The sequence below is a fragment of the Sinohyriopsis cumingii genome, chromosome 12, assembly GCF_028554795.1.
Source record: "Sinohyriopsis cumingii isolate HCF-2022 chromosome 12, ASM2855479v2, whole genome shotgun sequence".
In the NCBI taxonomy this organism is placed as follows: Eukaryota; Metazoa; Mollusca; class Bivalvia; order Unionida; family Unionidae; genus Sinohyriopsis; species Sinohyriopsis cumingii.
In genome coordinates, this window is record NC_142972.1 from 46,306,199 (window position 1) to 46,321,553 (window position 15,355).

The following is a 15,355-nucleotide window of genomic DNA, read 5'->3' on the forward strand; positions in this document are numbered from 1 at the left end:
AGAGTTGCTATTAGCTAGGTGGTGCTTTGGTTAAATTTTACAGTGAAATTTACCATATACCATCTGTGATTGCTTACGAGTCCAGTCCTGCTGCAAACAAGATCTGTCATCCCATCATATTTCTTTAGCGTCAGTGTTGTTAATTCTAGGGATTATTCCTAACAAACTGCATATATTCAGATCTACTGGCACATTATATGATGTCAGATCTGGATCTGTACATTTTGCAGTTGGGCCTGACTTATAAGCAAGTAAATATGGTATGATGGGGAAAAGATTGGAATTAATGAGTATTTTAAGTTAGCTCTAGTGTTGTTCAGATTGATTTAAATTTGGTTGAGTATCTGTCACATTCTGTGAAACGACAAAGTAATCAATTATTATTTCTCTGATTTATTTTGGTGGAAATTCTGTTCTATACCACTTCGCTGGTTTTGGTGAAACATTTTTTGGACAAAATTTATTGGTAATCACTGCTTGATGGTTTTAACAGAAATGGATGATTGATCATTAAATATGACCAGAGTCACAGAACTAATAACAAGATTATCTTTTGGGGATACTGCCTGCTTTTTCTTGTTCCTGTTCAACTGCACGCTGAAGGATTTTTACCTTTTCCTTTGTTGGCTATATTTTTTTACAGCATTTTAACATTCTTAGTTTTTAACTTTAATTTTCTAGTACTTAATGTCTGCATTTTTTTTAAAGACTTGATCTTCCAAGACTTATTTTTGTTCAAGTCTTTATATTTAGATTTTAAGAACTTGACTTTTATTGGCAGTTATAGCCAGTGTTGTGCTGACATGCCATTAGACCCTATTACTACCACTGCTGCTACTATCACTGTATGCTATTTCAGATTTCCAGAAATAGGGAAGTTGCATCATAAATACTAAAATGCATTGGGGTGGTGGAGGGGATGAGAGATACATCTCAGTTTTGTTTTTGCACTTCATGATCAAAATAAAATATGGTCTGATATATGAGAGAGAGAGAGAGTTCAGCTCTTCGTGGATTTTTTTCTAATAACTTTATTGTCCCCTTTTTGCTGACGCTTTTGTCAAAGAGAGAAATAATGAAACAGTAAATGTAAACAATGACAATACATACCATACTCTTAGAGGGTTTAAATATTCACAATAGTGATATCAATATAGCCTCCATTAGGTTAAATCCCAAGAATGATCATTTTGCATGCTGCCTATTTTCTTTGCAAGTATAATGAGCTCTCCGTTCCCAACAATTAAGATTTTGTTTAAAGTGTATGTACTCTTCCTGTACATAGGCGGCAGTTGTTTTTGATCTTTGCTTATGCTAGATGTAGGTTCGGTTGGCAAGTTCAAAAATGTCACTGGCTGTGAAATTTACAATAGTAACAACCTGGCATTTCCTTTAACTGTATGGTACAGTATTCATAATACCTGTGGGTAGCCTCATTTCTCTATTGGTAGCCTCGCTAAATTGATCTGGTCTGCAGAGTCTTGACCTCAGACAGGTGTTATTTTGGAACGACTGAATACAGCCATAGTATATTTAATTAGCATGTAAATACCCTACAAAGCCCTGTGATTCTTTTAATAATGGAACTGGAAACAAAAATTAGAAGGAATTGCATAACTAGTAGTATGAATTGATAATGGAATATGGTACTGCACTTGTACATAAGTAAAACCAGTCATCAGTTAATACAGATTTACAATCATGAAGACATCTCTGTCTGTCTGTCTTTCTCTCTCTCTCTCTCTCTCAATGGGGCATACATATTATTTGATCATTACGTACAAGAAGAAAATTGTGATGGAATATGTCTTTGTCATGGTTTTTCATCTTCTAACTTGTAAATTCTAATGCACATATATGTAATTAAATTTAAACAACGTATATTACAAACAACATACATTACAAGTGCATGCTGTTTTAGTGCAATTACATCTGATCTGTGTCAATTTTTAATTCTGACAATCATGTAATTGTTTAAAATGCTAAATGTGGGATCTTATATTTGTTTATATGCAATCTCATCCCCAAAATGAAATATTTTTTATAGATTATTTTTTGTACTTTTGGAGAAATATTTTCCATACAAAAAATATGATAAAGCGATTCAGATGACATAATCCATATATAAGTATATTCAGAGTATAAGACGAAGCTAAGATTTTCTGGTAAAAAAGTATCGTCTTATAAGCCAGCAAATATGGTAGTAATGATTACCGAAGTTGAACAAAGAGGGCCAGTGGTATGCTAAGTTGCATTATAGCAAGGGACCAATGTATAATATCAGCTGACTTTAAGTCAGTGTTATATTAATAACAGGCAACTAGTAGCAAAAATTTATACATTTCTCTCAGTTATGTTATATATGCAAACTGTGCTTACCTTTACATAAAATCTTGAGTACCATTGAAAAATGCATTTCCAGTCAGGAACAAGGAGACAGACATTGAATGTCCAACATAGATTTTCTGAATTAAATGTTTTTGTCTTAGCTTAATGTGTTTTGCCATATTAAACTGACTTGTTATTTCTAATTGCAATAGCTGTCGACAGATCTTGGTTTCCCTTTAAAACCCAAGGCCAACTTGACCTTCAGTAAGTGCCTGGAAATGAAGTTACAAGATCACATTCAAACCATTGCTAAAGTTGCTGAGGTTGCTGGCAAAGAATACTCCATTGAGCAGGTAAAATTTTTAGTGTTAATTGTAGTGTACCAGTCATTGTTATGTTTTCGTACAAGTCAGTGTTTTTATTTTTATTTTTCTTACCAATAACTGTCACCTGTTTCATACCAATTATTGTTACATTTTTTCCATACCAGTTACTGTCAGGTTTGTTTCATACTGGTCATTGTCACATTTTTGTTTCATACCAATTATTGTTACATTTTTTTTACATACCATTTACTGTCATGTTTGTTTCATACTGGTCATTGTCATATTTTTGTTTCATACCAATTATTGTTACATATTTTTTTCTTACCAGTTACTGTCATGTTTGTTTCATACTGGTCATTGTCAAATTTTTGTTTCATACCAATTATTGTTACATTTTTTTATACCAGTTACTGAAATGTTTGTTTCATACTGGTCATTGTCATATTTTTTTTCCATACCAGTCATTATTACAGTGTTATATAGGCATTTAATGCATGTAGTTCAGCATATCTTCCAGTGCTATAGCATGAAACAAATGTTATTACATCTTTGAGGTGTCAAGACCCTTGACTTTGATTTTAAATGAATTAAACCATCTTAAATTCTTGAGTATGAATAAATGGAAGATTTTATATGAATGCTTATTTGAAATTGGTGCAACTGTAAGATTCTGTTTATCCAGTTACAAAATGACAAAATATGCTGATTTTACATTCAGATGACTTGTTATTACAGCACATCAAGTTGTGATTAAAACGTTTAACCTTTGTGACTAAAACTTAAGAATTTGCAAGTGGACATTATTAGTTGATTACCCTTTGGCAACCCTCAGAATCATAATACAGCGGACAAAAAATGAGATCAAAACTTTCTTATGAGAAGTATATTCCGCAAGTTGTGAAAAACATTCAACAGGTGGAATTTAACTGAGAGGATAATCCCATTTTGTATTGTAAGACTGCCAGTTCCTGAACTAAGTTGACTTCCTTACATGTGATTAGTCTGGCTTTCAGACTATTAGTCCAGGTCCTATGCAGTTAACATTATCAAATGGTAAGGTTCAAGAAAAATGAGCATGGAGACATATATGGAAAGTTTAGTCATTTAGACTAACATACAACTTAAACTGTCAGTAGAAGAAAATGAAGGTTACAGCCTCTTTTCAATTAATTTGAGGCCAGGCATAAATATAGAGAGAGTTTAGAGAACTCCAAATGTGCATTTTAATGGCTGGCCATTGGCTGAAGTAGATGATGACTTTTGACCATTCTATCAGACAAATCTATGTATACTATTAAAAATAACTTTATGTTTTTTATAATTTCTCTTTTGTTTTAGATTGATTCTTATCAGATGTGACTCCTTCAATTATTTTGTTACAGATATGTCATCTCTGCATTCTCCTTTTCTCTCGAGTAGTGTCACTTAGTGAAAACTTTAACTTTTGGAGAACTTATGTACATAGCATTGTCAGTACACCAAGCTGAAAAACTTGCATAATTTTTATGAGAAATATTGTTTGATTATGTACAGTGTATTGGGATAGGCAGATCACTGCAATTTGTTTTATTATTTAGGCCTTGGACAAGATGGAGAGGGAATGGGAACCAGTCTTGTTTGAGATTCTTCCATACAAGAACACAGGGACATTCATTTTGAGGTCCTCAGAAGATACCTCCCAACTGCTAGATGACCACATTGTTATGACACAGAGCATGTCCTTCTCTCCATTTAAGAAACCATTTGAGGAGAGGATCAGTAGCTGGGAAAACAAGCTGAAAACTACACAGGTAGAATGACGTTTTATAGGAATACCTCATGACAAAGAATACTGTCTTAAATTGAAGAAATTTGTATGTGCTGTCTGTTTATGTTCACTGGATCCATTTTATAATGAACTCATGTTCATTGATTTGGGTAGGGGTATCAGAAAACTCTAAATTGAGAATGATTGAATATATAGTGTAATTATTCTTATTTTCACCAAAATCTTGTTTTGATAAATAATTTTACTAGCCTAATGGGTCTTGTTAAATGGGTTCCAATGTATTATGCATTATGTTTTATTATTAATATATGTACCATAGTTTTAAATGCATCAGAGTTTAATTCATATTGCTGTTGGGGCAAGTGATCTTGTGGTTTTCTCCCATGTCCATCAAGTGCTGTCTGCTAGCCATTGTCTGTTTGCCAACATTTACTTTTTTCTCTCACCTTAATCTAAAACCTCACTAGATCCGTTTCAGCTAAACATGGCTGACAGCATCCTGACATGAAAGTCTTTTAAGTTTGTACTAATGATGCCCATAAGCCATCAAATATGTCTGCCTGTACTAAAAATAGAAAAACCTTTAAAATACTTAAGATCTTCTCAAAAACTGCTGAACAGAATTTGACCAAATTTGGGACAAATCATTCTGATCTTTCAAGTTTGCAAGTGATGCTGATATGGTATCCAATATGGTTGCCATTACCAATAAACAAAAGAACAATTCAGTGTCAGAAAGCATTATACTGAGCAAGATTTCTTGGCCAAATGCCCTGTCTTATGGCTTAGAGATAGATATTAGCAATCTAAGTATCTTGTGTGTCTTGTTTGTTATTCCTCATTGACCTACCAAGAACATCCTTATCTCTTTCTGATATAAGTTGAATAACCTTGACTCTCTAAAAGAGACTCTGAGGTAGTCACAGTGATACTTTCCAGATTGAGTGTACAAATGTCTGGCGAGATGTATGATGAATAGATCCTCCTGCAAAGATAAGTGTTGCAAATAACACCTCATAACTTTTGAATGAAATACTTGCAACTTTAAATTTTAGCTCACTGCCACAATAACAGCTGAGGTTATGGCTTGGCATTTAAACTGTTATGCATCATCCATTGGGCAGCATCAAATTAGGATCACTAATTTTCACTTCTAAAAAAAACTGCACTCAGCAGAATTTGAGCAAAGTTTGGATCAACTACAGTAACCATTAGTAAAAGTAGAAAAGCTTTAAATGACTCCTTCTCAAAAAAGTGCCCAACAGGTGTGACCAAATATGAAGGAAAGCTTCCTGCATGAAGGTCTTTCAAATTTGTTCAAATGATGCCAGTCCACCATCAGATGAGGTAGCTGGTACTAAAAACTGAAAATTCTTCATATGACTTTTCAAAAAGGGTTGAACCAGGTTTGACCAAATTTGATGTAGAGCAGCTTGGCATGAAGAACTTTAAAATTGTTTCATTTGAAGTCAGTCCACCACAAGATATGGTCACTATTGCTAAAAATAGGAAAACCTTGAAATTAATACTTATCAAAAGCCATTCAGCAGAATTTGACCAAATTTAATAGAATGCATGCCAGCAAGATCGGCTTTCAATTTTGCAAAAATGATTCCACTGCCAATAAATATGACCACCATTACTAAAAATAGAAAAACATACAAAAATAAATTACTTCTCAAAAAAATGCTAAATAGAATTTGACCAATTTTATAGAAAGTATCCTCAACATTAAGAAAAAGTGTCATCTGTATGAAGGACTGAAAAATTTGTTCAAATGATGTTGTTCTGCCATCAGTTACAGGCACCATTACTTGAAACAGACAAAAACTTTAAATTACTTATTTTTGAAAATTGCTCAGAAGAGTTTGATAAAATATGATGGAAAGATCCTGATATAAAAGGCTGTCAGATTATTTTCATCCACTATTAGATATGGTCACCATTTCTAAAATAGTGAAATAAATTTAAATACAATTTTTTTTCAAAAACTATTCAACAGAGCTTGACAACATTTGATAGAAATCATCCTGGTATAGGTGGCTTTCAGTTTTGCATGCATGATACAGATCAGCATTAAACACAGCAGCCATTACTGGAAATAGAAAAGCCTAAGAATGACCTCTCAATATTGGCAGTTATTTTGAAAAAGAAGAATCACTAGTTTGAATTTTACTGAAGAGTCTTTGCAACACTAAGGGTGAAATGTCCAGTGTTTACATCCAAATGATCAATCAAAGATTTTGGTATTTCTTGGAAATTTTGAGCAAGTACCTTCAAAATGATGATGGTACTGAGGATTTACATATCAAAATATTATTGCTTGAATGGTATGGATCAACTGAATTCAACTGTAATTTATTGTCATTTATGTCCAATAGTAACAAAAGACAGTATGCTCTTTAGGAATGAGCAACAACAATATCATGGACATCAGAAAGTTTTTACAGTGGATGAGGCCATAAATTGCCCTATATGGATAAAAAGAAAGTGATTTGCATTGAATAAAATTATTGGCCACTTGGTCAGCCATATTGCTGCTGGATACAAAAGTAGCTACGATATATATATATATACATACTTATTAGTCAAGTCCAACAGCAAATTGCATAGACCCAGATCTACCATTGCATAATGTGCTGGCATATCTGGGTCTGTGCAGTTTGTTAGGAGTAATCAGTAGAACAAATAACATAAACCCTGATCTGCAGGTGCATTATACTATGGCAGATTGGAACCTTTGCTATTTGCAGTTGGCCTTGACTTATAAGTGAGCATATATGGTAGAAGAGATTTACTACATGCTACTTCCTTTTTTCTTCAACCCCATTCAGGCAAGCAGGTCATTAGATACCCAGATGTTTATAAATGGATTTTGTCCAGGAGAAAAATATTTGCGAGATTTAGAAATATTACATACATAATAAATACAACATAAACCATCGTGATCTCATTGCAGGATGTGCTGGATGAATGGCTGAATTGTCAGCGAGCCTGGTTATACCTAGAGCCAATTTTCAGCTCTGAGGATATCAACCGTCAGCTGCCTGTAGAGAGCAAGCGTTACCAGACCATGGAGAGAATGTGGCGTAAGATCATGAAGACTGCCAAAGATAACCCACAGGTTTGTAACTCTGCTTCCTGAAGTTCTTAATTTTTTGCCTCACTTTTATTTTGTTTTTTTTGTAAGTTATATCAGTACTACCATGTACAACATATATAATGGAATTTTATATGCACAAAAAATATATTTTTCAAAATTGTGAAATATAGTGTGTAAAATTATTATCATTCTTGGAAATTGATGGTGTACAAATAAAATAAAGTCCCCCTATTCAGGCATTTTAAAGCCATTTTTTAAGCACAAGATAGGCTGTACATAGTGGTCAGTATATTTGATTAAGGAAGAACATGGGAAAGACCTCAGGAAGAGAACTACAAGAAGCTACTGGCAAGCTTTCTCACATACCCAAGTTGGATTAACTGAGACTCAAACTCACATGGAGAGTGGTAAGATGTGTGAGTGATCTGTAAAGGCCAATACATAAGACCAGTCACCACCTGAGGCACCCCATTGACTAAGGAGGTCTCCAAAGCATCTGTATGATCATGAATATTAAATTTATGTGCACCCAGGAGAATCAAAAACATCATGCACAAAAGTAATATGTTTGAATTTTTCAAAAATGAATAACTGTGAACAAGAACATGGGTATCCCATCATCACACCTTTATTTATAGACATTGTGATCCAAATAAATTATGCCGAAATTGGACTTTAAGCCAAATTAATCAAGTCGTTTGCTTATTTATGAGAGAGAGAGAGAGAGCGAAACAAAGATTTCAGCCTTTCCTCTCATCATTTGCTCAGTGTACCTTACTTTAAAGTTTCCATATTTAGATGAAGTTTTTATTGAAGAAATTGTAGTAACAAAATAGTAATTAGAAGATTTGTAAAAAAAATACAAAAACCATACTCCTTCAGTTTCAGAGATATGTATTTCAGACTTAACTAATCACAAAGTTTATATCCATATGTACTTCATTTAATTTAAATCACAAGAAGGATGACATAGTTAAAATTAAATCACATTAACACCTAATATACGATGTTATTTTTGTCGGCAAGTCAAATGATTTGTACATTCCCACCAAAGAAGAATACCCTTTGTCATTAAGTGCATACAACCTTCCTGAAGTTTGGCGGTATTGGGTCTCATATCTACTCATTGCCAGGAATAGTTGTTACTTTGCATTAATTTTGAAGATTTGACATTTTGGTCGATGAATGCAAAAGTGTCACTGGTTATCAAATTTATGAGACTACTGCCTGGCATGCATCATACTGTATACATTAACATAGATACACATTATTAAGAAAACAAAGAATGATTTAAATTATATACCAACCTGAATATGTCCTAAAAACTAATTCAAAATAAATACTTTGATCAGTTGATAGTTACAGTAACTGTCTTAAGAGTTGGATCTGTGATAAAGGCTGGAGATAGAATGGGAGCTGTCTTTAGAGGAACTGTTTTATTTTTAAGATAAATATATTTAAGGCTATAGTCTTGAGTTGACACATGTACTGTTGCCAAGATGAATCATCTTAAGTTTTAATATGCTTGTGGTCAAACAACCCCACCAGTTAAACAGAACATACGAGCTTCTTCATTAAGTCCTAATTATTTATTAGATTATTTTTATTTACAAGGACTTTGATTTCTATAATGCAAAACTTGTCTGTACGGAATCATCATGTTGTTGTGAAAAAAAAGTAAATGACTTGCTTATGGCATTGTAGATGAATTAAGATTTGCAAAATGAAATACTTGGATTGCAGTAAATATTTGTCAATGCATCATTAAGTTTAATTCTGTATGAAAAATGCTGGTATGTATAATTTTGCTCTGCGTTTTCAAAGAAAAGTGGAAGACATGGTAGACACATTTCCAGCTGGCCAGTTTGATGGCTCAGTCAAGGTGTTCCCTTCAATGTAAAGGCCACTGATATGTTTTTAGTTTAATGTATATATGTGTAAAATTAGCTTGGTACCTTTCTTTACACATTGGTCATTGAAAGAAATTCCTAAAATAATACAAATAAAATGTCAGGCGATAAATAAGTGATGCCTAGAACAGATTTTCAGAAATGACCAGCTTTTTCTGTTGTTTTTGCACAATATTTTTATGTATACTTTAATTCTCAAACACGATTATTGTCCAATTTTAGACTTCATTTGTATAAAAAAAATTCAAAAAATTATGTAACAAAATAAATGTCCTAGTACCAAAAATTCTAGTACAAAAATAATTTTGATTTTTATAAATCAGGTGTGTTTGAAAGGGTATAAAAATTTACTCACACTATGATAAATTAACTTCAGGTTCAAATTTTGTTAACTCCAAGTTGGTTTTAAACAGATCTTACTGTATTTATTGTTTGTACAGAATATCAAAATACATTGGCTACATTTGTAAGCTGTTTCCTTCAGGTTATTTCACTTTGTCCTGATGGCCGTCTTTTGGACAACCTGAAGGAGTGTAACAAACTATTGGAACAGGTTCAGAAGGGTCTCAGTGAGTATCTTGAAACCAAGAGAAATGCCTTCCCACGATTCTACTTCCTGTCTGATGATGAACTTCTGGAGATTCTGTCACAGACTAAAGATCCCACTGCTGTACAGCCACACTTGAGAAAATGCTTTGAGAACATCTCAAAGGTGAGTTATCTGATGGACTGGTTTATATAGTAAAGCATAACAAACAAGGAAACATGTGCAAGGGTACTTCACCATTTGTAGTGCTATAGATGCATAAATGAATAACTTAGAAGAATATTTTATAACACTGAAAATAAAAAAAAAGGTAAGTCTTCCCCTTCAGCACCTGAAACATTTATCAGTTGTAGATTAGGACAGTTGTTGTTGTTGTTGTGGGGTTTAACGCCATTTTTCAGCACGATAGGCTATACATGGCGGCCAGTATTAATGGTGGAGGAAGAACCCGGAAAACCCCTGAAAGAACCACCGACCCACAAGAAGCTACTGGCAAGCTTTCTCACATGCCCACATTGGCTGAATCTTAGACTCGAACCACCGCAGACAGAGGTGAGATGGCAGTGATCCGTAACGAAGAGCGCTTTAGACCACTCGGCCACTCAGGGCCCCGTAGATTAGGACAGAGTTCCAAATTAGTTGTTATGGTTCTTTTTTGTCATTACTTTAAAAAGAATTGAATCTGTCTGACCAAAGTTAAGCAGTAGTGCAAAATTAAATTGTCATAATATTATAATGTAAAGTTGTGCAAAATGTTACAGTTTCAATTTCTGAATTTTCTGTGATTATTAAGCATATATCCATCTGTTTAGGAGAGAAACACCCCATCTGGTTAATATGGCCTCAGCCCTGACCATGCCTTTTATTAATTTATCTTTTGCCCATCAGGTTAATAACTGTGTATCGCTTTATTTTTATGTGTATCAATTTTCATGGTTTTGTTAAATTGATATTTGCATTGGTACTTACAACAATGGCCCTATGTTTCCATATTAAACAGCATTATTGTCTGGAATTTAAATTCTTGGTTTCTAGTAAACTGTAATCTATTAAAATTGTACCCTATTCAAAATAGTTAAGTTTATTTGTTTTACTAGTATTCTAATTTAGCCCTTGTGTTGGCTATATGTTTAGTACCATATGGACCTGCTTATATATCAAGTCCAACTACAAACTGCAAAGACCCAGATTTTGCATCACATAATGCACTGGTAGATCTGGGTCTATACAGTTTCTAAGAAGCAATCAATATAACAAACATTATGGACCCTTATATTGTAATTACAGTAAGTATATACAATAATTGATGATGTATTGTTCTAAATAAAAACTCCTATGGATAACAATATAGCATGATATTCCTTTATTTGCCATAAGCTTTAGTGTTAATTATAGATCATGATTAAAATATTCTGAGCTTTGACAATAAATGGGCAAGCCATTGTAAATTTGCTTGAGATGAAATTGTATTTAACCTAGATGTTAGCATTTTTCTTATCTTTGGTGCTCATAATTTGCTTAGCCCATTGTTAAAAAGCTACAATTGTAAAAAAAAAAAATTCACTGTCTTTATAGAACATGTTAATTTTCCTCTTGCTTGTTACACTTAAGTTTAATATATGTATACCCTCACATCTTAAATTTGAGTTTTGATTTTGAATCTCAGGTTTTTACTCACAGTTTTCTGAATAAGAGACAGTTACTTGTTTTCATTTACTGTGCATACATTCCCCAATTTTTCTACACAAACATAATAGTTGAAGTTTGAGGAGGATCTTCAGATCACAAAGATGTTCTCAGCAGAAGGAGAGGGAGTAGATTTCCGTGAAACGCTGTACCCAACAGGAAATGTTGAGGACTGGATGTTGGAGATCGAGAGGTGCATGAAGGAAAGCATGAGACTCATAATCAGAGACAGCTTAGAGGACTACAAGCAGGTACGCTGTCAATTTTTTTTTTTTCAATTTGAAGTGATTTCATTTTTGTATCTTTTTTTCTTTTCTTGCACCATCACATTCATAATTTCATTGAATCATTTAACTATTTATCTCATCTGGCCATAGGACCAATTGAACTTTTGCATCATCTGTTGTTCATTATCCATCCATCAACAATTGCTTGCTACCAATCTGAGTCCATAATTCTGATCTGATTTTCAGTAAATCTTGCATTAGTCACACTGGGTCATTACGTATAAATTAGATTATAAAATTTCAGACCTAACTGGGTCATTACATTCTAATTAGATTATAAAATTCAGACATCACTGGGTCAAAATAATTTCAGATCTCATTACATGCTATTAAATTGAATTATAAAATTGAAGGCCTCACTGAGTCATTACATTGTAATTAGATTATAAAATTGAAGGACTCAGTGAGTCATTATATTGTAATTAGATTATGCAATTGAAGTCCTCACTGGGTCATTACATTGTAATTAGATTACAAAACTGAAGGCCTCACTGGGTCATTACATTGTAATTAGATTATAAAATTTCAGTGTTTAATTATTTAGATTACACAATTTTACATTTTTCCACTCGAAAATAAATTGGTTTCCAGTTGTTAGATTTGATCTGAAATGGGGGCTATTGCATACACAAATAAGTTTCTTCACTATGACTTTATAGCAAAGATTCTGAGCTTGAAATGAAAAATGGTTTGCTATACCTTGAGAAGTATTTCAGTGGTAAAGCTATTGTTTCATTTTTGATCCATCTTCAGCCAAGATTGTTTGGTACATTTGAAACTTTTGTCTCACCCACAACAGACTTTATTGTTTTCACAATTTTAAAAGTGCTTCATTTTTTGTGCATCCTAGTAAATCCTTGAATTTAAAGCTCTGCTTTGAATATGTTTTCAATTTTTAAAAAGTTTTATCCATGAAAATTGTTTGAATTTGTGGAAAACTCATTGAATTTAGTACAAAAACCCTTGAATTTATCTGTGGGAATATGAAATGTCTAAATAGAATAAAATGGATCACTTTTTAAATTCAGAATGTTTGTTATTTTTGTTTAGTTTCTTAAAATAACAGAAGTAAAATAGGATAAATAGGGGTGGCTGAAAGGATGCAGGACACCATTTTTTTACCAGCTGTAGTAGTGTCTCTTTGCTTTAGTGGCAGGGATATGTTCTGTGGGTTTTTTTTTAAATGTCGTACCTATTTATGTAGTGATGAACAGAATAACCTTAAACAAAGTTCACACTGTGCAAGGAAAATACTCCTTGAAGGCTTTTAGAAGTCCTTGAAAAGTCCTTGAAAAAACAAGCTCTCCAAGGCTACATGAACAATGAATTAAATTTCTTAGTCCTTGCATGAACAGCTTTTGTTTTAACATTAAAATGATGATCCATAATTTATAATGGATGTCATCATTTTAATTTAATAACAAATTTGATGGCTTGTAAGACACTTTTTATTTGGCATTTTTTAGTTTGGCTTGTTGAGCTTCTGATCAATGTTTAATACACTTCTTAAAGGGTACTGAGCCGACACACTCTTTTTTCTTCCTCAATAGACATCAATATGCCTTTAGAAATTTTAGATGGTCGAACTAATAAATGTATCATTTGCATAATTTGACGCAATGGTTTGTAATGTTTCTTCTTGCAGTACCTATGAGTGCTCTTTCTAAGGCACATAACACTGAAAATTAAATTTAAAGCTTAATCAGCATATGGTTGTAGCACTGATATGTTATTTGTAACTTAACCTGTAAAACTTTGTGTATTTGTTGCAAACTAAAAATATTTTTAAGATATACCACCAGGCTCATGAGCACTTTTGAGATCTTGTATATTATTACTTTTCTAAAGTTGACACTAAAAATGATTGGAAGACTGACAAACGTGAACCAAGGCAGGTGTACCTTTTATTATGACTGTTAGTCCATTATACAGTGACCCATGTCAGCGTACAGCAGGTATCCCCATGAAGCCTCATATGAATTAAATAATATACTTTACTTGGTAAAGTTCAGATTAATTTGGAGGGGATTAGTGTAATATCCATTACATTTGAGACCATCACAATAAATTGCAAAGTTGCAATTTATTTCCTCAGATTCCTCGGACAGACTGGGTACTGAAATGGCCAGGTCAGGTGGTCATTGCTGGTTGTCAGACTTACTGGACAAAGGAGATAACAGAGGTCATCGAAAAGAAAGAATTGACTGGGATTATGTCACATCTCCTTCATCAGCTTGATGATCTGAGGGGGCTAGTGCGGAAAGATATTCCTAAAATTGGACGGATGACCCTGTCTGCGTTGATAGTGGTAGAGGTACATGCTCGTGACGTTGTCACAAGGATGATTGAGGAAGGAGTACAGAATATCAATGATTTTGAATGGATCAGCCAAGTCAGGTAAATTTTACAGATACAAAATGACTGTCTTTGAAAGTATTCCATGGAAAATTGTCCAATTTTAAAAAAGTTTTTATATAGAGAGAATAGAAAGTGTTCACAGTGGAAACCTTTATTAAAAAGCTTCGATTTAATTACTTTCAAATATAACATTACACTGATATTCAAATTTAAAATAATCTGTTTATTAATTACCATTTCTGTTATATTTATGTTTATAACTTTTTACTAGTCCCAGGAAATTTGAACATTACTTAAAGATAAATATGGTGTCAGCTATATTATTGAGCCCATCTCGGTGGTAGCTTGGCATAGTGATCACTATGGGATTTGCATACATGTCCGTTCATAAATCTACATCCAATATTAACCCCAGTGTTAAAGTTTTTGTACTTCCTTTTCTTTCAGTACCATTTTATCTCCCACTCTTCAGATTTGGAATATATCTATTTAGTGGGCTTGACATGCAGGCCATGAACCATGTTTTGTCTGTCTGTCTGTCTGTCTGTCTATGCAATGTATAGTTTAGTGGCATTCTTGTGAGCATGATTTAAAAATGGAGATTCTGTTTGAAGGAAAACTAGATCGTATATATGGATTTAATTTTGTTGTTGTTCATTACCAATAAAAAGAGCAGAATTAAATCTACAGCAAATGTTTCTAGTTTCTTTTCAGTAATTATAAACATTTTGCTGGGTCCTTAACACAAATATGAAAGATCCCATGTGTTTGCACTAGCTGTGTGTGAGGCTACGAGATTATGCTTGAAATGGATGATAATTCAGGGTTGTATCTCTCAAGCAGTATGAAGTGAACTGCAGATAACTCTGAATAGAAGCACTTACACAGTTCTGTACACAATATTTATAGATAAAACATGAGACATTTTTAAGACCTATCTTAATTCTTGTGTTGATATTTAAGACTTATCTTAATTCTTCTGTTAGGGATTAGGTTTTTATTAAAGGTTAAAAAGAACTTAATGAAAAGATACAAAGTTAAG

General features: G+C 33.1%; 1 protein-coding gene across 1 annotated transcript in view; it reads left to right on the forward strand.

The window, feature by feature from the left end:
* Positions 1–15,355, forward strand: part of LOC149786380 (dynein axonemal heavy chain 1-like) — a 314,616-nt gene that overhangs the window by 46,509 nt on the left and 252,752 nt on the right. The window contains exons 22-27 of the mRNA XM_089976799.1: positions 2,541–2,681; positions 4,232–4,444; positions 7,382–7,546; positions 9,920–10,147; positions 11,740–11,919; positions 14,051–14,352. Coding sequence (XP_089832925.1) covers positions 2,541–2,681; positions 4,232–4,444; positions 7,382–7,546; positions 9,920–10,147; positions 11,740–11,919; positions 14,051–14,352 — 1,229 coding nt within the window. The remainder of the gene's footprint in view (positions 1–2,540; positions 2,682–4,231; positions 4,445–7,381; positions 7,547–9,919; positions 10,148–11,739; positions 11,920–14,050; positions 14,353–15,355) is intronic.